At 41.3% G+C, this 24,311-nt stretch overlaps 1 protein-coding gene across 5 annotated transcripts in view; it reads right to left on the bottom strand.

Annotated features, from left to right (window-relative positions):
• The window catches only part of Atg17 (autophagy-related 17), a 54,080-nt gene extending 31,262 nt beyond the window's left edge, over positions 1-22,818 (bottom strand). For 2 of the 5 annotated variants that reach the window (XM_065228166.1, XM_065228163.1), the window contains exons 1-10: positions 22,712-22,818; positions 5,951-6,558; positions 5,674-5,882; positions 5,141-5,429; positions 4,636-5,077; positions 4,279-4,568; positions 4,020-4,209; positions 3,758-3,950; positions 3,462-3,696; positions 3,244-3,397 (exon numbers count right to left, since the gene is read on the bottom strand). In XM_065228166.1, coding sequence (XP_065084238.1) covers positions 3,244-3,397; positions 3,462-3,696; positions 3,758-3,950; positions 4,020-4,209; positions 4,279-4,568; positions 4,636-5,077; positions 5,141-5,429; positions 5,674-5,882; positions 5,951-6,018 — 2,070 coding nt within the window. In that variant the 5' untranslated portion in view covers positions 6,019-6,558; positions 22,712-22,818. Of the gene's footprint in view, positions 1-3,243; positions 3,398-3,461; positions 3,697-3,757; positions 3,951-4,019; positions 4,210-4,278; positions 4,569-4,635; positions 5,078-5,140; positions 5,430-5,673; positions 5,883-5,950; positions 6,559-21,401; positions 22,278-22,711 lie in introns of those variants that run through there. The other 3 variants (XM_065228168.1, XM_065228167.1, XM_065228164.1) reach the window with 2 other exon arrangements.
• Positions 22,819-24,311: the final 1,493 nt, after the last annotated feature.

Genomic DNA, 24,311 nt, shown 5'->3' with positions numbered 1-24,311 from the left:
AATTCTCCTTGTTGTTCTTTTCATACCTCCCATGGAATTATTCTAAAAACTCAAGCGTAAGATGAGAAATCTGCAATAATGGGTAACCGCATAAAAAATAATTGTAATCAACTCTATGCGATATGGTCTGAGGTATTGGTTGTGTATGGTACCCGTTTATTAGGGTCAGTCTTGTAAGCGGTCACCGTAGTCGACCTCGGTCGACACATTTTCTGTGATTATCGACTGCCTTTGCTTTCGACGCTTGCAAAACAAGCTATCAAATTACAGTACCAAACTAAAATGTCATATGACAGGCTATGTTTTACGACACTGTCGCCGAAGACCGTCACGAATGTATTTTAGTTTTTCTCACAATAAGAGCTGCTAATTTTGTCACATACGTGAGTGACTACCGACTGAGTCGGACGTGTGTGCTGTTTGCTGCTGCGTTCAGGCTGTTGCTGGTTCGAGGAAAGTGTTCGACGGAAGGCTGCTCCGGTAATACGGATTAGGAGGCGGATTGGTGGAGTGATACGAAGATAAGGTGGCGGTTAACACCCGCAGGTGATGCGCTATAATTTGCGTGACGGTTTCAATCGGTGGCGGTGATAGAAGAAGAAAGAAAAAGCGTGATTGAGACTGCTTTTGGCAGGATTGCTGCTGAAGGGGCGAAGGGTCTATGCGGGGAGGCCCAGTGTGCATATGTGTGCGAGGGGAGCGCAAGGGGAGTTGCGTTTAAGAGTGGAAATTGTGGATTCCACGCCGAACGGTAGCGATAATTTCGAGTGCGAGAAGGCAGGAAAGGGGAAGAAAAGAAGAAGCTGATAGTGTGGGGAAAATAAAAAGCCAAAAATATAGCGGCAAACAGTAGTGTGTGAGTGAGCTCCCTAAAGGAATACAGAGTAAAGCGGTGGTGAAATTCTGTGAGACGAAGAGAGTAGAAAGAGGACCAAAAAGAAAACGGTGAAAGAGAGCGGCAGCGGTTTTAATGCAGCGACAACCGATAGTAGGAGAGTGAGTGCCACATAGGTGTTTCATTTTCTCGTAGTAGGGGTTAAAAGAGAAAAAGAAGGAGAAGAACAGTGAAGTCCGACCGCAACGCGGTCCGCAAGAAAATAGTTTCCCTAGAAGCCCTTCAATTTAGTGAAGAGGAAGAAAGTGCTGAGTGGTTGCGATGATGCGCGTTGGTGTCGGCCAAATGTTGTAAAGGATCGTGATCGGATTTACCGGGAAATACCGATTGGAGCTTATGGCCATTAAGGACAGGTAAGTAGTTGGTCCATCAAGGTAAGATAAATTAATAAACATATAAAGTATCCGTTCGATTTTGGCAACACGTTCTCAGTATATTTAAACTGCTTGTGCTCTGCAGTTATATTATTAAATTCTGTTTAATAATTTTCTTAGATTTTCAGTAAAATTGTGGAGCTTTAAACGTCACCTGCAGGCCTGTTCTGCGAGTAGTATGGCTCTCTGTCGCTAGTAGGGTGACGGTGGTCGCCTTGTGTGAGGTGACTCTTCATTTGATTGCACGGAGAGTCAACCCACTAGTGCGTGACTTATGTTGACTCATTGGTGGCGGAGATTCGCACGACTCGCGGAATAGGTCAGATGATAAGATTTTCATTTATTAAAGATTTTGAAAAGCTAAGAAGGCAAAATTGTGTTGACAAAATCTAACGGGTAATGCCGATATAAATATATATATATATACACACATTAAATGCAAAGGGGAGGGATGGGACCACCAGGGCACCGGATTGAAGCGATTTGGATGGGGAGAGTGGAATTGCCAACTCCCTGTCATTAACATTTCGTGAATTGACGGCGGGCTCTTCTCCCCACTCATTGGGACGTTCCCTCGTATGATGGCTTGTTCCACATCGGGTTGTAGGATTTTATCATTGGAAGGCGATTCTCCTGATCCCGCGGATTGCGCGTAAGTGTATCTGCTTACGGGTCCGCCCCTCCGTTTTTGGCCCTTCTTACAATGGTAAATTGAATACAACCAGGTATCGTACTTGATCAAGTCATACTTGGAGGATGATCCACTGTCTAATGGCTGTGCCTTGCAACAATGAGTGGTATCCTTTACATACATACACATACATACAATAAGAGCTGCTAATTTTGTGCTTGTGTGAATTCTGAAAATAGCAAGCAACGGTGTCCTAGTAATAACATTTCTGATCAGAAATGGTTTAATTTACACCAAATTGAGGAATGAGAACGAAAGCACACATGTCATTTGATAGTTATTTGATAATTTTCTTTTTGCTCGAATGTTGTTCTACCGTTTATGTTGTGTAAGATAGACGAAGGTAGAGCATGAGAGTACGAATAAAAACAGACTGTCGCGCACGACAACGAAGCGCGTGTAGAAAAACCCGTTGACAGTTTCAACCTCTGATTAGGGTAGACCAATTTTTCCTCGAAAATTTGTAATTTATAGTCATTATTGAGTATTTTGCGATTACCATTTGCTGACAAATCTTAAGTTTGTTTTTGAAGGACTGTCAGTACTAGTACTAGTAAGTCATATTCACAAGATCTTCGTTAGAACTAATAAGAAAACTGATGGAAAACAATAAAATAAGCAACAGAAAAAAATACAGCTTTGCGGGAAGTATCGTAAGTAGGTACCTGCAGCAGCAGAATGACGGTTTCCTCATCAAAGCTGCCCGCCGGGTGGCACTTGCTGAGCGTATCAATGATAGTCTGTTTAATTTCCAGCTGCTGTGCCAGCAGCTGCCGTTGGAACTGCTCGGCTGCACTAGTAGCGCTCGAAGGCAACGACTCGTCGATGTAAAATTCCGAATTTACAAACTCATCGTCACCAGCGTAGCCAGTGCTACCGATCCGATCTTGCGAAGTTGATCGCTCCGACGACGAGGATGCCGTCCGAATGACCAACGAAGAGGATCCGAACGGTGAAGGCTTCCGCGAGGCTACCAATTTTAGCGCATCATTGTCGGCACTGGGACTAACGCCGGAACTAGGCAGCGATGGCAAAACACTACCACTGCCTTGGCACAAATCACGCGGACCGCCTTGTTCCAGAATGTTGGGAACAACCGGACAATCGGAACAAGGTAGATGCTTGTCAAAACTGTGACTATCGTTAGCTATGGTTTTCGAGCAAACTTTGTCAGTTGAAATCGAAACGGGGGCCTGATTGTTAGTATTTTGAGCAGAATCGCTTATCAGCAAAGGTTTAGCAGTATCATTAAAAGTAGTGGTAGTATTTTTTTGTGTTCGCACCTCTGTCAGTGTTCCTGCGCTCGTGAGCAGCACTTGTTCGGTCGATGTGGCCAAACTGCACGTTTCCACCTTTGGGCGTAACTTTCGACGGCGATCGACCGGGCTTTGACCGACTTTTTCAAACTCCTCCGTGTCAGTTTCAGATTCGCAGCCCCTGTAATTGACAAAATCGTATATGTTAGATTGCAGTTAATTCCTATTTTGACGCATCATCGTACTCTTTCGTTTGTAATTGTGCATTGTTAGCTGAATCCGAAGTTTTCTCATCGTTGATCGATCTCCCAGAGGCGCTTACAGCCTCTCCCATTTCCGCTCGGAACTCTTGCAGCCCGCTGCTCTTACTTTGAGTTCCATCCACCGATCTAGATGAAAAGAAATCTATCACAGAATCTATATTCGGTAGTTGGATCTTTTCCGTTAGCTGGGGTAGGAACCGCGAGAGCTCTTGTAGATCTGTGAAAGACATTAGAAATTTAGAAAATGCTCGGAATGAAACGTAATCTGTGCTTTTCACCATGCTTGTTCAAAGCCGGTAGACTAGAATCGAAAATCGATGGCGCCTGTATTGCGTAGGTCGGAGGCATGTCGTCCATTCCGGGAAACAGCGTACTAAGAAAGTGGCCCTCGAACTGAGAGGAAAATTCGTGCCGTCGCATGACCTCTTCGTTGTATATTGTCATTAGGCGGCAAGCTAAATCGGAAGCCCACTGCAAAAAGAAAGCAGCCAAGCATTAGGGATCAAGTTGGGAGGAATACGACAATTTTCGAATACTTACTCGTAGGAACGAACTGGAAAACATTCTTCGACGGACCACTTCCGTGACGGCACTAACGTACATGCTGGGCGCCATATGAATTTGTTCTATTATTCCCAAATGTTTCTGCAGGCGCTTCAGACAAGTGTGGTAGAATAACAGACTGTTGTCAATTTCATACACCTTAGTCTCCACGGGTATTATGAATCGACTGTAATAAATCAAACATAACATTTAGTTCATATTCACGCTGCTCTTAAGTATTTGGATTCCAACCTACCTCAACCGGAGAAACAGATTGTTGCCCAATTCGTCTTTTGATTTGGAACACTGCCGTCGAATCTCGTGCAGTTCTTTCTGATTTTTCAGCATCACCAGCAGCTGGCTCCGATGTGAAGCGCATAGGTCCGGTAGTATTGACGTATCACCCAGCGTGCTAGCGCGGTTCTGATTCTGCTGGAATGACTGCGCCAGCTCATTTTGATCCTGGACAAGCTTCCTGGCTTCGAACATCTTCCGCTCCAAGTCACACAGTCGTCTTTCTAGGCCTTTAATTTCCTTCATGTCCTCCTATAGAATGGAAATGAAAAATTTCCGTTTACCATAATTGGTGAAATGAACAAAAAGATTCACATACCCTCTGGGACAGCTCAACAGCCTTGTCAACACTTTCTTTCAGATTCTGCATGGCGGTGTTCTCAAACTGCCCCAGACCGCGAAGGCATTCGCTGGCCATACGTTTCAGTGCACTCTGCCCTTTGTCAGCTGAAATCCAATCCAATAGGGAAATTCCTATTTTCTTTTCGTTCTCGGATATATTTGTTTCGTTAGTAGTGGCCACCGCACAGGCTCCATCTGATTTTTCAACGACATTTTCTTCGCTGGGAGGTATATTTTCACTTCCCGTACTTGTTGACTCGTTGCCGCTCAGCTTAGCACTACCCGATGATGTGCTAGTAGCCGCATTACAGGCATCAGCATACACTTCATCGAATACTCCAAATGGGCGCGAGTCCGCATTTTCCATCAGACTGGACAGGATCGGAATCTCCGACAGTTGCTTCAAATCTTTATCGAACCTGTGAGGGCAACAAAGCAATCAACTACACCCGATTCCACGAGACAAAGCGCGATATACTTACGAAGATAGAATATCGACGTGTTCCTTGTACCGCTGCCGGTGCTCCTCGTATCGTCGGTAGAAGTCGGCGACTCTTTCCTGAAACTCGTTCACCACGTCTTCCATGTTGGCAACGACAGCCGCCCAACCCTGTTGCTGAAGGTGCTGTTCATGGACCAGCGTTTCACAGGTTTTAGCCTCTTCTTTGGCCATTTCGTAGATTTTTTGGGCCAACGTAGCCCGCGTCACAACCGTACCATACGTGGCTGGCAGCTCAAGGCACCTATCCACCTGAGCTTTCAGGTCGTTCTCTGGAATGGAATGGGATGATTGGGTTAATTTCATCAGCAACTTCATTCACTCAACAAGCACTTTTCCCGACAGATCCGCCAAGACGATGCGAATCTTTCATTACATCAACATCACAAAGTGAAACTTCCCAAACGTCGCTTAACAAGACATACCCATCTAGTACTTTTTACTTTTGAGTAAAAACAACACGAAAATCTCTCCGAAGACGTTTAAAACTTGTCAAATCTATTCCAATTAACTCACCAGTCTCTATACTAGGCCACGGAGGAGGTTGATTCTTGACATCCAACAGGCAGGTGCTGAACATGTAGATCGGATTGGTATCTGTACCGGCCGTGTAGTTACACACTCGATTGCTGTCCAACAGCATTTCACCGCCGCTGACCAGCAGGACTACGCTGATGCTCGGAATACCATAGTGCCGTTCTATAGTTTCCTTAAGGGAACGAACGCTAAAAAAATAAGAATACAATGAATAATTTCGTTCTGAAAACTAACCTTCCCAAATACTAAAACATACTTTTCCAAAGCCTTGCTCATCTCAAAGTTGAGCATCCGGCCGGTATCGACGTGAAAAACGTACAGCATGGTTGCGGCTTAGTTTTTCACTCTTTTTTCCAGAGGTGGCACAAATCAGTCCAAAAAAGCAACGGCTACCACTGAACGTATTGAGGCATTTATTACGATTGGCTTGCGCTTCGCCCGCGGAATGGTTTCAACTACAAAAAGTATCGTCAAGGGGCAGGTTACTCCGCTCGTTAGTGGACCGAACTGGGGCTCATCGATTCATGGGTTCAGTCGTTTCCAGATAAAGGGAGATAAACTTTAAGGTTCTATAGCAAGTGAAGCATTAACCAGTTATCTCTCAACTGGCAAGACGCGTAGCAGCCAGCAGCGAAGAAAGCAAATCTAATTGATGTAAAGGGAGACGACGACGGAGCCCTCGGTGCTATCTTATTCTTTCTATGTTTTTGTTGTTGGTGAACCTAAGTTTTCTTTCCTTTCTTTTGGCTAAGTCTCACATTATCACTATATATACAGAACAGTCATTGAGAAACACACGAATGTGTTTGTATATTTACAGGTTCACTTTTCCTCTTGTATCGTTGCTATTGTGGTGTTGGGTAGCTATAAAGAGAAACAAAACATGAAAATACGTTAATGCATTTTTAGTGATGAGCGAAAAATATATTATACTCTTGAAAAACTGTTAGTAAAAGAGTGGATCACTGTAACAACCGAATTTGAATTCTGAAACAAATCGTCTGGAGGAAACATCACCCCCAATGCACCTGCATCGATCGTCAGAAAAACAGATCTTCAAACCGCTATGCAAGTCACTGCGCACATGCAGCATCAATGATTCAGAAGATTAACGCTGAGACAGATTTAATTAGAGCACGATCTCCGCCTTGCTGCCTGCTGTTACAACCAGAACAAGGCTCCTCCAAGTTGCTACGTTTGACCTCGACCGAGGTTGTTTCCTTTAGAAATTCACTCTCCATTATCCGTTTCCATGTATAGCTTCTCCAGACGTCAATCACCTCCACCCGATGATTCAATTATTTCGCGTCTCAACAGACAGCTAGCAAAACGAAAATCAGCGTAGGTACGGGTTTGCGGGATTTTTGTTTTTACTCGTGCTTATGGCAGCATGTTAAGTGTGTACTTAATACCCTCTACAACACTACTATCGCTGTTTTTAGTTTACTCATCCATAACTCACACGTACGATCAGATGGTGCGCAATGTCTTTCTTTGTTCAGCAGAACTCTCTTGGTTCTTGGTTCAATTGGATGAATGAGGAACCAACTTGAGAGGAGGTGAACTCAAGTCAGAAGAAAAATAGATCAAATTAATCGTTCCGGCGTAGGTACCTGCAACAGTTCAACGCACACATCACAAGTGTGTTCCAAATAGGGTAAGTGTACCAGTTAAGGCTATACGTTCCTATCGCAGTGAATAGGGAGGAAGGGGTATAATGAGCATACGAAATGAATTTAGAATCCCCTTTTTCTCCAATTTTAAACATTATTTGAGAAAAATTACTACTACACAGTACCGGTCGCCATCCACCGCCATTTACCGCTCACTGTATAATTATTTCAACCTCAATCTACCTGTTCAACAACTCTCAAAACGTAATCAAACAAAACAATATTGGTTTCAATGGATACAAATCAGTGAAACTAGAAGACCCTATGCCTTTTGAAACTGATTTGAAGGAAAACATGACCCTAAATAACGTTTTCAAAGTTGTTGAACAGGTGAAAAGTGAGGTTACGCGACGCCACTGAATTATTTGTATATTTTTTTCTCTTAATTTGCACATTATAACAACATTACGATCAATGATACTACTGAGCCAAATAACGAATCGGAAAAACTCGTTTTAAAATATCGTCTTTGACATTTTTCAATAATCGAAATGACGTCTGAAAAAGTTTGTAAAGAATAGTGATTTCTTTTTGGGAAAAAAATACATGATATTTGAAAAAAAAAAAAGTATATTTTCAATTTTTGGGCTACAAAATGGTGAGTTGGCAACCTGGAAGTATTGATTGATTGATTTATCTTTATTTAGGGGGCTTTCAGCCTGAGGTTGGTTCACCTCCAATAACCTGGAAGGAGTGGAATGCCTAGCTCTGGTTCTCACATGTTCCTACCTCACGCCTTCCCGAGTCATATGATAACAAAGGACTACCAGCTGAAACATGGACACAGCTGGGTGGCGTAGCCTGGACAATGTTGCAAGTCCGGTAATAGCAAAGTGAATAGGTGCGACGTGAATACTGGCGCGGTAACCATAGTACCAACAATCAATACGAAACTAACGATTTTAAATTGGCTCACTCCTTGACTAGCCTATTGCTCCCAAGCAAACAATTAACGTATCCCATTCTAGTCTAAATTCAACTACTACGCAATGTTTGTTTTGATTCGCTATGAAAGTTTGACAGATAAAATGAGGGGTCATTGGTTTTTCCTATGTTTCGAGGGGTGAATCGATTAGCTTGGGACCGAAGAGAGTACCAGAGCTGAGCCAAAAAGTTGAGCACGTTATTTCGGGACCTTCTAGTCTTAGAGTTACCTCTATGATAGTACGGTGGGTGATAGAGGAAATGCTTTACCAAACCCGAGCATCTGTTCACCATGGAGGTGCGGCTCAAAACGGCGTCTGTTCACCATGTTAGGAGCGGCTGATCACCGCCCTAGTGCCAGCGTGAGACTCTAAACAGAGCTGTGCACGATGGTCCTTGGACAAGATGGGACAGGCCCAACAAGCCTCCCTGGACAAAATTAAAGTTGCAAATACCGAAGGAAGAAATACGGAAAGGAACAATCGGTCCAGACCTAAGCGACGAAATAGGGACTACGATTAGAAATTCGGAACATGGAACTGCAAATCACTCTGCTTCCCGGGCTGCGATAGGTTAATCTATGACGAACTTCAACTGCGCAACTTCGAAGTCGTAGCACTGCAGGAACTGCTGGACGGGACAAAAGGCATGGAAAAGCGGGTATCGAGCGGCTGCTTTCTACCAGAGCTGTGCCACCACCAACGAGCTGGGAACCGGTTTTGTAGTGCTGGGTAAGATGCGCCAACGCGTAATAGGTTGGCAGCCGATCAACGCGAGGATGTGCAAGGTGAGGATTAAGGGCCGTTTCTTCAACTACAGCATTATCTACGTGCACTGCCCACACGAAGGGAGACCCAATGACGAGAAAGAAGCGTTTTATGTGCAACTGCGGCGGCTGTTCGCAACGGGACGTCAAAATCGTCATCGGCGACATGAACGCTCAGGTAGGACGGGAGGCAATGTACAGACCGACATGCCGTATCGAACGACAACGGCCAACGATGCGTGAACTTTGCAGCCTCCCGTGGTATGGTAGTCCGAACTTTGCTCGGGTACCGGCCCCTGATCTTCAAGAAGTTGAGAAGGAGATCGATCTGCTGAAAAACAACAAAGCAAATAGTGTAGATCAACTTCTAAGTGAGCTTTTAAAATACTGTGGTGAAGCACTGGCTAGAGCTCTGCACTGGGAAACTACCAAGATTTGGGAGGAGAAGATATAACAGGAGGAGTGGATAGAAGGTGTCGTATGCCCAATCTACAAAAAAAAGGGCAACAAGTTGGATTGCTGCAACTACCGCGCGATCACACTGCTGAGCGTCGCCTGCAAGGTACTCTCCCAAATGATATGCTGCCGCGTGTTACCATTTGCAAGAGAGTTCGTGGGGCAATACCAGGCGGGATTCATGGGTGCCTGCGCTACCACGGTCTAAATTTTCGCGATTCGACAGGTTCTGCAGAAATTCCGCGAATACAACGTGCCCACACATCATTTGTTCGTCGATTTCTAATCCGCATACGACACAATCGATCGAGATCAGCATGGCAGATTATGCACGAGTACGGATTTCCGGATAAACTGAAGCGATTGGTCAAGGCGATGATGGATCGAGTGATGTACATTGTTCGAGTACCAGGGACACTCTCGAGTCCCTTTGAATCTCGAAGGGGGTTACGGCAACGTGATGGACTTTCTTGTCTGCTATTTAACTTCGCGTTGGATGGTTTGATCAGAAGAGCTGGGATAGACACGAGTGGCACGATCTTCAGGAAGTCCATCCAGCTTGTTGGTTTCGCCGATGACATCAACATCATGGCACGGAACATTGAGACGATGGCGGAAATGTACATCAGACTAAAGGCTGAAGCTAGGCGGCTTGCACTTGCCATCAACGCAACGAAGACGAAATACATGAGAGTTCTAGCAACAATCAATACGAAAATAACGATTTTAAATTGGCTCACTACTTGACTAGCCTATTGGTACCTAGCAAATCGATTAACGTAGCCCATTATAGTCGAAATTCTAGTACTACACAATGTTTGTTTTGATTCGCTATGAAAGTTTGACAGATAAAATGAGGGGTTATTGGATTTTTCTATGTTTCGAAGGGTGAATCGATTAGCTTGGGACCGAGGATAGTACCAGAGCTGAGCCAAAAAGTTGAGCTCGTTTTGTCGGGACCTACTAGTCTTAGAGTTACCTCTATGGTTCTAGGGACGACAAGGTTAGCAAAGAAAGGAACAGCAACTTCATTCAAACGCTGTTCCAGATAGTGTTTACTCTGAAGATTGAAAAATTAACATCGAATTTTTCTTCCTCTAATCATTTTATATTTAGCGTGTTCGTTTATGCCAGTTCAATTTAGTATAAAATGGAATAATTTCTGACTACGTTTTGAAATGACCGTTATGTTAAGCTTCAGCCTGCTTTAATAAGAACTATTGTTTTAAAGCGCACAAATATTTGTACAAACAAGCTTTTTTTTGTGTTTATGAATATCCTGGACATATCTAGGTTAACAGTTCAAGGGGTCCTGTCTGCATTTATCCATTATTTCAGGATTCATTCGAAATGCTAATTGAGTAATGGTTTAAAGAAAAAATGTAATCTTCTTTGGCTATTGTGCCCAACAAGAACTTTATGCTCGTTCTCAACAGAGGGGATTAAAGGCAAAGGGGTGTAAGTGATTTTTATTGATTCTCTTCGTCGATTTTGTCTTTCGTTAATAACTCAGTGGCAAACATATTCCTTGATGCGTTTGCTATCCTGCATGACAGTTAAAAACCTCTTTAACAAACAGACATTTGTGATCGGGATTTAATCCGAGTATAATATGGTTTATATTCACCCAATGATGCGCTATTCAGTGCTCTATACCTTAGGTTTAACGTATAAAACAAGTAATTTTTTTTTTCACGAGTCATATTTTTTAGCTTTTAAGTGGATTGACAATACCGGTTGAGGGATACCGCCATAAACATGTTTCAATTCGATAGATTGTACAAATACAACGTTGTGCGAATACAGCGCATTTTGTTAGACATTATGTTTTACATACAGATCGAAAAGTAAAATCAATTGGCCCGTGTCGGAATTTTCGGTTATCTACTTTACCGTATACGTTACTATACGAATGAATTGTATTGGTAGAAAAATAGTTCATTTTTTATAAAACCGCTTTAAAGCAGCCAAGCTGTACTTGTACCTGTCATTGAAACTGGTATAATGCTACCAATATTTTGCGTGTAAAAAACGTACTTTCCACCGCTAGGTGGCACTCTAAAGTAAATCGATTTTTTTTTCACTTTTCGACGCAGAGATGAGCTTTTTTTCTTTGATGTTAGCCTCCCACCCCGAAATCAGATTGACGGTGACGAAATCGAGGTTGTCATCGAGTTCGTGTATTAGGGCTTACTGGTGACCGCCGAAAATGATATCAACAGAGACGCATTATGGCAGGGAATCGTGCCTCCGGAGGACGCTCCGGTCGAATAAAATTCGCTGCCGCACGAAGTTGGCTACCGGTGGTCCTCGAAGACCACAAGACCTGGACAATGGTGTTTTCGAACGGAAGGTGTTGCGTACCATCTACGATGGAGTGCAGATGGATGACGGAACGTGGAGGAGGCGAATGAACTACGAATTGCACCAGCTGCTAGGAGAACTATCCATCGTTCACATTGCACAAATTGAGCGACTATCGTGGACTGGGCACGTCGTAAGAATACCGCACGACGACCCAATGAAGCTTCGACTTAGTAGACCAGACTAAATTTCCATGAAAATACGTACTTTTGTGAGTTTAAATCCGGTTTTCTCAACAAATGTGCGTACTAAATCAAAAATCACGTATGAATTCAAGAAGGTCCATTGTATAAAAACCAAGCCTAACTTTCAAAGGAAAGTAGCAGAAACCCTACTTGGTAGAACTGGCAAATCGAATTTCCATGAAAATACCTACTTTTATGAATTTTAACCCGATTTTCTCAACAATTGTGCGTGCTACCTCACTTTTGAATTCCGCAAAGGCCATTCTATGAAATCTAAGCTTGATTTTTTTAGCTGGGAAAATTGAAATTTTGTTTACGCCTTTCGAACAAAGGTAATGAATTTAATAGACTTTGCCTCGCTGAATCAACATAGGGTAAAAATTTACTTCATACTACAGACTGTACTCGAAAAAAGTGAGACACATTGATAAGTTTGTTACTTTTTAGCGTGTGGGTAAAAAATGATGAAATGTTCACTGAAACTAGCTAGGATAGTAATTTTTACGCTGGCAGAATTTCTGCTCAATCGGTCAAGTTGTTATCGAAATGGCATCAGAGCAAGAACAGATCCGCCAAAAAATCTTGTATGCCGTTGTGGAAAATCCGACTGCGTCCCACAGATGGATCGAAAAACACCTGCAGGGTGGCAAGTGAATTTCCATTTTGAAATTCCTGGTTTGTTGCTGGTTTTCCTGGTCAATGATTTAAAAACTTCATGGTTTTAAAAACCATGTAGGGGAAATGACGGCTTCGGCATGACATACTATTTTCGGCAACACAAATTGAAACACTATTTTCACTGGATTTTCTCACGAAAACACTTCGCTGAATTCATGCAAACGATTTGTTCGATCGTACCATCGGCACCGGGCTCTACTATATTTAAATTTATTTATTTTTTATATTAATTTATTTGTACAGGCTCAATCGAATAAACTTTACAGAGCCGAGTTATCATTTGCATTATACATGATTAATGTCTTAAATCTAGAGTTAAAGGAATTGAACCGATTACTCGCGGTCGTCTCGAGGTTAGTGGAGATTTACAATTTTTTGGATGGGGAAAGGGAGAAGGAGGTTTGAAATATGATTGATTATACAAATATTTAATTAATCCTAAAACATGAACTTATTTCTATTCATCTTTATATTTAAATTTAGAATGAGAAAATAATAACAGCCCCCCCTGTGCCATGGTAACGATCTGTTCAGTGCGAATTGCAGTATGGTGTAGCCATCACTTTTCATACTATAGACGTGGATGTTTTTGTTTTGGTCATTTTTTGTTGTTATTGTTTTGATTGTAATTGGATGTGATGAAATACCTTATTGTGATGTTTGTATATTTAAACCAAAGAATATTGTGAAATGTATAGTTCGTTTTGAGTCCCCGAGCAGGCAAGTTGCCTCTCGGGGCATAGTAACCGGTGTGTCAACCTGAGCCGAAAGAATACCAAATTAAAAGACAACGTATGGGAACATTATCCTGGACGAAACATTGGTGCCGTGACCAGGATTGACATTGGTGCTCGGAGACGGCTCGCTGATGCCGCCAATGGAGGATTCGTTGCTGCTCCATGCTGAATACCGGAGTAGTGCGCCATTTGCATTTAATTGGAAAGTGCCATTGTTAACGTCGGATTGCAGATAATTTCCGTTAGATATCTTTTCCCTTTTTGGAGAGTAGCATTACTGCGGGGCTGCCATTGTCCATGTCGGATGCCTAGAGTCGTCTGTTGAACCCCAGCGTCTACGTCGGACCGTCTACGTCCCTGTTGGATCACCCGCATCCCCGCTGTATAACCTGCGTCATTTTATCGGACCGCTGCGTCATTTTGCCGGACCCCTGCGTCCACTGCCGGACCCCTGCGTCCACTGCCGGACCCCTGCGTCCAATGCCGGACCGCTGCGTCCACTGCCAGACCGAAACGTCCTCCCGTCGGACCGAAGCGTCCTCCCGTCGGACCGAAGCGTCTTCCTCTTGGACTGAAGCGTCATCCCGTCGGACCGAAGCGTCCGTCCGTCGGACCTAAGCGTCCTCCCGTCGGACCGAAGTGTCACTTTATTCGCCATCATCATGGTAATTAAAAACATTCGTTTTGGGGCGGAGTATGTTCGATCGTACCATCGGCACCGGGCTCTACTATATTTAAATTTAGAATGAGAAAATAATAACAGCCCCCCCGTGCCACTGTAACGATCTGTTCAGTGCGAATTGCAGTATGGTGCAGCCATCACTTTTCATACTATAGACGTGGATGTTTTTGTTTTGGTCATTTGTTGTTGTTATTGTTTTGATTGTAATTGGATGTGATGAAAAACCTTATTGTGATGTTTGTATATTTAAACCAAAGAATATTGTGAAATATATAGTTCGTTTTGAGTCCCCGAGCAGGCAAGTTACCTCTCGAGGCATAGTAACCGGTGTGTCAACCTGAGCCGAAAGAATACCAAATTAAAAGACAACGTAGGGTAACATTATCCTGGACGAAACACGATTCTTTATGCTTTCAGCTTCAATTTGATTATATTTTTACCACTGAGAAAAAGCAATCTAGCAAGGTTTTCTTGAAATGAAACACACGCACTACAAATTGTAGCTGATTTCGAGTTGCCGATAATAGAACAGCAGATTTACATGCAGTTCAAATGGAACGGTTGCCGAAGAAAAACTGGTTGCCGACAATACTCGCTCTCACTAGAGAAGATTGGAGCTTTGTAAAAGCGTTTCAAAACAGTTTTTGACAATTCTTTCGACTGAAATTGTTGGAGCAGCTGGCAGCAAAAGATTTTAAACAAACCAATACTGCATATGTGTGCGTTCCTTAGAGAAAAAGGCTATGGAAAGAAGGTCGCTGCTTAGGTTGTCGAGAATACGTACATTCCCCTATTTAAAAAACAATTTTTAATTAAAAAAATAAAGTGAATCCTTGTGCCATCATTCTTCGCGCAATGCGGAATTTCACAAACCTAAAGAGGTATTAAGGTTCTTGTGAATGCCCGTGAAATCTTTATCTGATTGTTTGCTGTAAAGATGCTAGTAGGGAGACGCACTACTTCGCCGTATCCTGGCGCCTATTTCCGTTCTATGTGCTAAAACTATAATAGCAAATGTTTTTGCAAAAACATCTTTGCTTACAAGATTAATTACGATTGACACTGAAACATTTGCGATAACCCGTAAAATGAGCGATTTTAGGGGTGTATGCCGAAGAAAAGCTGAGATACGACGGACTAACGCGGAGCCCTATCTAATGTCTGAAATTTAGAGATCTATAAACCCCTAAATCTAGAGATTTCTGTTTTTGAAACAGCGATTTTTTAACTTTATTATTGAGATTTTTAGCCAACGGGCTAGTTTATCTCAAGGTGAAATTGCGAAGTGTGATATGAATGAGGACTCTTTAAACAAACCTTCGCTTCTAACAATTTTACGGATTTCCAGTTTGTTTAAATTTTCCGCAAATTGTCAACGATTTAGGATTTTATTTAGCGGAATTTTGATTACAACATGATTTCAAAATCATATGATTAAAAGAGTTCATAAACAACGCTGGTTTAATAACTCTTATTATTAAAAAGACTCTCGAAGATCTGTGGACTTCCCTGAAGTTTGAAGGACTTAACTGAATATATGAGGACCCTAAATTTAGAAGAGCTTCCCTGAAGTTCATAAGGCTTAAATATCGAAGGGTTTTCCAAAAGTTTGTGGGTCTTTCCTTAATTTCTTGGAAATTCCCTGAAGTTTGGAGAGCTCCCATGAATTTCGTAGGACTACCTGTAGTTCAATCGACTTCTCGGAAGTTTTAGAAACTTTTTTGCGCTTGGAGAACTATGTTAAGTTCAGAGGACTTCCCAAGAGTATTGAAGACTTCTCTGAAGCTCGGAAAAAATCCATAAGTATCATAAGATTATCCTTAAGTTTTAAGCACTGCCTAAATGTCGTAGAAGTTACATTAAATCTGTAGAAAGTTCTGTAAAATTCGTAGTTATTCCTCAAAGATTAAAGGACTTCCCTGAAGCTCGTAAGACTTCTCTGAAATTTGTGGAACTTCTCTGAAGGTTCGGAGCGATTTCCTGACCGTCGTAGGTCATCACAGTAGTTCACAGGATTTTCCTGAAACTTGTAAGACTTTCCCGAATTTTGTAGAACTTGCATGAAGTTCGAAGGCCTTATCTGAACTTTTTAGAAATAGAACTTTTTTATTGAACATGTTGAACAGGTACTTCAAAGTAGTTACGCGTCGGTACTGCTTAAGTCTGCTATCAATTAAGCACAAATCATACATGCAATTGATTCGAGAAAAAATTAAATAAAAAATAAATACAAAATATATTTACTAGATTCTCAGGGTAAATTTTGTTCATCAATGTTGGTTGTGTGAAAGATTTAGCTTGAACAAAATGGTTAGTTTTGATCTGATTATAAAAAGAAACTTTGACATACATAAAATTTAAAACCTATTTAAATTACACAAACAAGATTATTTTCCTGGTGGACTTATGAAATTCCTGTTTTTTTCCCGGTGAAAATAAATTCCCGATTTTTTCCCGGTTTTTCTGGTTTTCCTGGTTCACTTGCCACCCTGCAGATACCTGCTGCCAATTTGGGATGCGGGTAAAACCTGCATCAAGGCTTCCGTTGTTTTCATTCAACTTCCTCACTCCAGAACCAGGTTCCCGTTTTCACGGTATCAATCACAACGCATGAACATAAATCACGTTTGCCAGAACAAGATCATGATTTTCCGAACAGAGTTCACTATTCTATGACTTTTGTTGACTTTGCAGGCGTTACGTTTATTTTGTGGAAAAATGTTCACGATTTCAAGATTTTTATTCATGGTGTACTTTCGTAAACGAAAAATTTACTTCTTCCGAAAATCGTGACTGGAGGTTGACGAATTTCGGAACGGATTTTTTCCCGTGTGGCAGAATTTCTTCTCAATCGGTCAAGTTGTTATCGAGATGGCATCAGATCCACCAACAAATTTTGTACACCGTCGTGGAAAATCCGACTGCGTCCCACAGATGGATCGGAAAACACCTGGGAATCCATCATTCGACGATTTCCCGGGTGGTGAAGTCATTCAAGGAGACCCAGACGACCCAGCGGCGGGCAGGCTTCGGCAGAAAACCGAAGACAGCTGACCCGGTGAATGCCAGGAAGGTGTTGAGTCTGAAGCATCGGTCGAATCTAGGACGATGATGGCGGACACAAAGCAATTTCCGAAGTAGGCGTTTTACGTTGCCACATCACGGTTTGTCGTTCCTAAGGAGGTAAGGAAGAAGAAGGTGGACAAATTCGCCAAAAATTCCTGGTTTGGCAGGCCATCTGTGGGAGCGGCAAGATGAGCCAGCTTTACATCACGACGGGTACCATCAACAGGCAAATATACCGGGACGAGTGCCTCCAGAAGCGCATCTTACCCTTTCTCTGATCTCACGGAGGCGAGACGCTGTTGTTTTGGCGCGATTTGGAATCCGCGCGACCGGTGTTAGACTGGTACAGAAACAACATTGCAATGTTGTTTTTGTACCAAAAGACTTCAACCATAACCTATACGAAATATATCACATGCTACCTAACGTATCGACTGCTTACAAATATTAGTTCAATTTACTGTAATTACTTCGATTACTCCTAAAAAGTGTCCTTAGAAGCCGGGCACGACGATAGTATGCATATAATTCTATTAATACAGTCACTCTACGCCAATCTACTACAAACTATTTTACAAAACGCTGCAAGAACTGAAAAATGTGTTGCAAGAATGACAGAAGGTTGTAACCTAACCATTGTGAAAAAAACAACATCAATATCATCAGTTCTGTTAGGATAACTAGCTCCACTTTGTAAAATGAACTATTTTCAAAAACGCATTGTACACCGCCCTACTTGCTTGCTTTAAGGGGGTATTCCCAATCTTTTGCCTTTTTTCGGCCTGTTTTTCAATTAATTTTTTTTCAAGGAAAATGAATAGTAATGCGCCTAACTCTTTGGGATTCTTGTTTATTGAACATTAAAGTTTACAAATAAATTTTTTTTCGACATAAAAAAGACATTATTGACGTCACAAAATGGCGACAAACAGACCCCTGTTCGCCGCAAACGCCTGGACGGGCGAAGACTTTTCTCTGGAACGGCTTCATCTGAAACAGATTTCGTGATGAAATTAATAATCTGCATAAGATTCTCTGGAGCTTCTCCCGTTGACAGCAAAAAATCTTGCAAATTAACAAAATGGCGGCCATATGAAAAAACAGGCGATTTTTAGCCCGCTTTTTTGCAACTTTAAGGTGCTTCAAACAATGGTAAATGTTAATATTTTTGGCTGAAAGTGGGAGAAGCTCCAAAGAATTTAATAAGGAACAAAATGCGCAAAGATTCAAGTCAATATCTCTTATAGTTTCTGAGAAAAATCTTCGCCCGATAAAAAAATATGGTTTCGAGAAAAACGCGTTTAAAGTTTTGACTTTAGTTAAAACCATTTGGGGGTTCTTACCATTAGTCAGCTATGCCTGGACACCGAATTCGCTGATCGGAAAACGGCTTGGGGGGATGAAAGTATATAGTCTAAAGTACAAAAAAACGTGAAAAAAAAAATTTGATTTTTTGAAAAAAAAGATCGGGAATACCCCCTTAACACGGACGATAGAGGATAGAATGTTGCTGTCTTTGACAAAATTGGTCAGAAGACCTATTAGATGTTTAGTTCAGAATTCCATCAACTGGGGGAGTTATTAGTGTGAATTTTAAATTACGATTCGGCAATTTGGAACTTTGAGTTTGCCTTAAACTATCATTTTCATTTGTTTGGATCTGCCGTTACTTTTGAAATATTGACTAAACAAATGTTACGTGGAGTATTCACTCGGCTGTCGACAGAAGCAGACCACTCTAGATGTGTGTCACGCGATCGTCTGTTTACTCCGCAGTAAGCATTGTGCAGTCCTTTATCAGCAGTTCTTTCAGTCGATGCGTCGTCGACTTAGGAAAGCAACCGTTTCGTGATGAGTGTGTGAGTGCTGACCACGTTTTGCGTCCATTACTGCAATGGAAGCACTCTGCCTCCCGTTGGCGATACTGCCATACAATGAAACCACTGGAAGCGGCTCCCGTTCTGATGGGGGAGGCTTACTGGATAGCGAAAGATAAAGTGTTTATTGGGTTGTACCTTTTGACTACAGTTTTAAGATGTATTGTATAGTGAACAAGAATCCTCGGCTCCGTAATGTTAATTCAATTGAGCCTTATCAAATAAATTGATGATTGGGGTCTGTACGTGGTTTATTACGGGCCCTTATTGAATAACAATGTTCGCTATTTGAAAGATTATTATTAGAACACAGTTAAAAGACAAACTGAAAATTTGATAACTTGGAATCAGCTGCACTTCGATGTATTTTAAATCAATTTGTACATGAAATGCATTTGCTAGTTTAAAAACAAATATTAATGAAATAGGGTAGAGAACTACTTCGGCCTAATCGTCCATTTTGGGCCTATCGTGCAGAAAACAAAAAATTATTCCATGATTTTTGAGTTAACAAGTCAATTATGAGTTTGGTACGATACTTCAGTTAATAAGCTACCGGATGAAGTCAATGAGAACGCGTGATATGAAGGTTTGCACCCATAATTCACAAAAACAAAAGAAGCGGAGCGACCAAATCAATTTTTATCTTCATTCGATAGGCCGAAGTGAATTCATTTGCGGTTCAATGGCGTTTCAATGCGTTAGGCCGAGTTTAGAATCCGTAGGCCGAGCTTGGCGTCAAGAAGCAGTGTTAGACTTTTGACAATATCTCAACGATTGGTTCCTCTTTACCAAATCTTACGGTACGTATAGAAAGGTAAATAAATTTGGAAGCCATCAGTAATAATAACATTCCGTTTGGTGCTAAACTGCGCTAGATTAAGAAAGACTAAGTGCGAGTTGTGCTTAATAGGCCGAAAATGGGGTAGTTAACCCTACCGTAAGTTGAGTTAAAAATTGGATAATGAATTGCTGATTTGGAAACTAAATTTATAATTATTATATTGCGGTTGGACACGCTTAACTTTCTTCACGCACACTGAGGCAAATGGACGTAAGAATTACATAAGATTTACGTATGAATTTTAGCCACAAGAAATCAGTATGAATTTCATTGATTTGCCTTATGAAAAATAATGATGACAAAAATAACAAAACGGAGCAGACTGGAACCGAAGAACCATGGACGTTAAGATAACAAGGCCTATGTGTTGACCACTCGCCTTTCAATGCTTGGAAAAATTAAATAGTTATAGGCTAAGAGCTACCTCATGTTAGACGAAAATCATTCATAAGTCACGCTTATGAAATTCATATGTGCCGTTCGCAAGTCGAGTCTGATGAAATTCTTAAGTTTATTTGCCTCAGTGCATTGTTTTTGCACAGATTCTTTATTTTATGCGGTTTTTTACGCGGGTTTCTGGATTCAGCCGGTGTTTTTACTCAGTTTACGCGGTATGTATATGTATTCCATGCGATAAAGCGACGACCAATTACTTCTTTGGACGTTTAGACAAATCACGTTAAATTAAATTCCTTTGGTAAAAATTCGATGAATACAATTATTATATTATAGCTTATAAACTATAATGCTTGTTCAGAAGCAAGTCAAACAAGATAGTTTTGAGCTGGTTCAGACCGTTTGTTTTTTTTCCTTGATTTGTTTTCCGTGCTGAGCACCAATGCTACCGACGCCAGGAAGGCAGCTCCCACACCTGTGGACCCTACATATCGACCCATCAACTCATGAACCGGGGACCAACGGCTTTACTTCCCTTCCGAAGGAAGGAGTGATCAGAGATGTTATGCCTCAGAACATCCCGGCGGCGCCGGCTGAGATTCAACCCAGGCCTGCTGGGGTGAGAGGTAATCACGCTTACCACTACACCACCGGCGCCGTAAGACCGTTTCTTTAATTAGATTTGTAATTAATACTTCTTGTAGCATTTGCTCAGCAAGAACCTAGCTTTAATTTGTAATTCTGATCACTGTACTATCATATTCTAGCTAAATATACCTTGTCACCCAGTTCCCGTTCGTCTATTCCAAGATCAAGCAAACACCTAATCAAAACAACGACGAGTCAGTCCGAATGGGGGACAACGCAAAAACGAAAACTTCCTGCTCAGTAGAATTGATTCACGAGCCAAACAGCACACGTTCCACCTTAAATATTGACTATAGATATGTGCCCAAACTAGCATGTGCTGGCTACAATGTTGTCACCGCTGATTTCCTTTTCTTCCATCATCAATTGCCACCATCATCATTATAATTTTATTTGCTCGCTGGTACTTACGCGACCGTCAGCTGTGAAGGTACTTTCCTGCTCTTATTGACCAATTTTTATTCGCTTACTCCTCCAGACGATCACTATTGCAATAGATGTATCAGCGTTACAACGCGTTCACTTGGTCTTTGTTCGTCTGCTCTCTTTTTGCCATCCGGTTTCCCAAAATGACAATGGCTACGAAGCTACAAGCGGCTGATCGGTGGCGATGACGAATAAAAATTAGAATTATTTATTTGTAAACACCCAATGCTGCTGATTCGATATCCTCCGTGTTCAATAATTATATTCACATAAGCACCGTTTTATACTAATACGTCCCACTGGTAATGCACGAACACAGGTACATGCATATTAGTGACAAAAATAAAACTGTGTCGTTCAAACGTTAGTTGGGAATCGGTTTCTCCTTGTTGATAAGCTGTCTCGGGTAATCCTACTACGTCATAGGTCCTGATAATGTTTTCGTTGCTCAAGGATAACCTACTGCACCTATTGCACATGACGGCGTTAGATTTTCCTCAATTTGGTCACTAGTAGTTGTGGGGTTCGTCGACAGCAGCAGGCAGTCAATTTGTTTCCTTTCTTCTCCTTGCACAGACGCACATCCGAACTAAAACACACACTTTTTAGGCCTCTGTGTTGTGGTTCTTCCAGATAAGATTTGTTTAATTGTAAGCTTATTGAATCTTTCTACATAAGCGACATTTATTTAGACCTGATGTGAACATGCGTTGTTCATTAAGTATCATCCGATTAATTCAAATCAACACGGGTTGTTTCTCGTTTATTCCTTGGTGCTGTAGAAATACTCTGTATGCACAACCCTGTCGAGTCTATTGTTTCTAGCAATGCGACCGATAACCAGCATCATTGTTTTGATAACTCTATGAACTATGAATTAATTGTCCATTCATTGATTCAAAACCACACAATCACCTCAAGATTACAAATCACAAAAATAAAAGACGCAGATGGCGTTTCGCCCCTGCTAAGTAGCATGACACTGAACCATGCACGACCGTCGTGTGTGTTGTGTAGGTAAATATCCGTCCATTCCACTCGTCCACAAAGCAACCAGTTAGCGAGTGCGAGCGGGATAGAGTCAAAACCTTCCGCAATCCGGCTGTATACATACAGACGGGGAGGAACACCAACGAGGGAACGAAGGAAGCAAGCAGGCAGGCAGGCAGGAAGCACCACCAGTAGCAGAATCACAAAAGATGGAAAATATTTTTTTCACTTGAATATTCCGACCGAATAAACGCACTACCGAACCAACCAACTATCGCAAAGGGATCCCCCGGACGTAAACTTACTTTTGAAACTAATTTTAAACCGGAAATCCCCGTCTTCAGGAGGATATAAGTCGATTTTTATCGCGCAGAAATGACACCACAAACTTTGCTTTTCAAAATGGATAGCGAGAAAAATAAATTATGAACCATATCCAAGGCGCAAGCAGTCAATACAGCAGTGCTGTCGGATTGTCAGATTTATTTTTAAATTAACGTCGACAGATTTTTTATGGATCATCATACATTGCTTGGTTGTTTTTTACTCGGTTTTTTAGTGCTATATTACCATAGAGGTATCTCTAAAGTGGACCCTACACGATTACTTTTATTGACAATAATCGTATTGTCAATACATTCTATATTGACGTCAATATATCGAGATTGACAATATTTCTGAATTCACATCATCAATATTATTGTCAATAATTCCCCTTCGCGTCAATCGTGTAGGGTCCACTTAAGACTAGAAGGTTCCGAAATAACGTGCTCAACTTTTTGGCTCAGCTCTGGTACTCTCTTCGGTCCCAAGCTAATCGATTCACCCCTCGAAACATAGGAAAAATCAATAACCCCTCATTTTATCTGTCAAACTTTCATAGCGAATCAAAACAAACATTGCGTAGTACTATAATTTCGACTAGAATGGGGTACTTTAATCGTTTGCTTGGGACCAATAGGCTAGTCAAGTAGTGAGCCAAGTTAGAATCGTTAGTTTCGTATTGATTGTTGATATTACGGCCCTTATTACGAGTGTCACTTCACGGAGAAAATAAAGTGAAGTGACCAGTTGTCACTCACGGTGAAGTGATTGCCGTGTAAATCAAATGGGATAAATAATTATGCAAGGATTTCCGTAAATACAATTGAACAAGCACAAAAGAAGACTAAGTATTAATACATTACATTTACAATGGTATAATATTATTTCTTAATCTATTTCATGCGACTTAAAACCTTTTCATATTATATACCTATACCTATTGTGCTTTCTAATAAACGAGAATTGATGGTTCGATGTCATACATACTTTTTGGCTTGAAAATGCGATAGCGCAAGGTTGCGATATGGATATGATTTATTTCTATGCATAATTTTAACTAAAGTGATAATAATCTTAACATGGCATTTACGTGATAAAGTTGTGGCCTAAAATATTATAATTCTTTTATTGCAACATTACTGTCAATGGAGGTCCCAAATTATCCGGATGCTCCATACTACATGGGACAGTTATGCTTCCACCGGCAGATTAACATTAAAAATTCACGATTTTTTCATACATTTCCAAATTTGAAATAAGCATTTACTTTAAACGGAATATACTGCGTATGGGTAACCATAAAATAAATTATGAACGAACCATAAAACTTTATGGTTTATGATAAATAATTATGCGGGTAATTAAATTGAATTTTAATTAAATTGAATTTTAATTAAAGTAAATTAAAATTTCATGCACGATACAAAACGATTTATTTTTAACAACTTACCAAAGTTGCCTGCACTGCATGCAGAACCCAAACAAAGACAAGCAGTGTGAGTGAAGTAGCATGTTAAACACTGATGCGAAAGCGAGATAACACAGTGCATAAAGCTGACAGCTGATTTTGATCGACTTTCG

This window comes from Ochlerotatus camptorhynchus, unplaced genomic scaffold, assembly GCF_037179485.1.
Source record: "Ochlerotatus camptorhynchus isolate MF236.1 unplaced genomic scaffold, CSIRO-AGI_Acam_v1.1 ptg000284l, whole genome shotgun sequence".
NCBI lineage: Eukaryota > Metazoa > Arthropoda > Insecta > Diptera > Culicidae > Ochlerotatus > Ochlerotatus camptorhynchus.
This window is presented reverse-complemented; position numbering and strand designations above follow the sequence as displayed.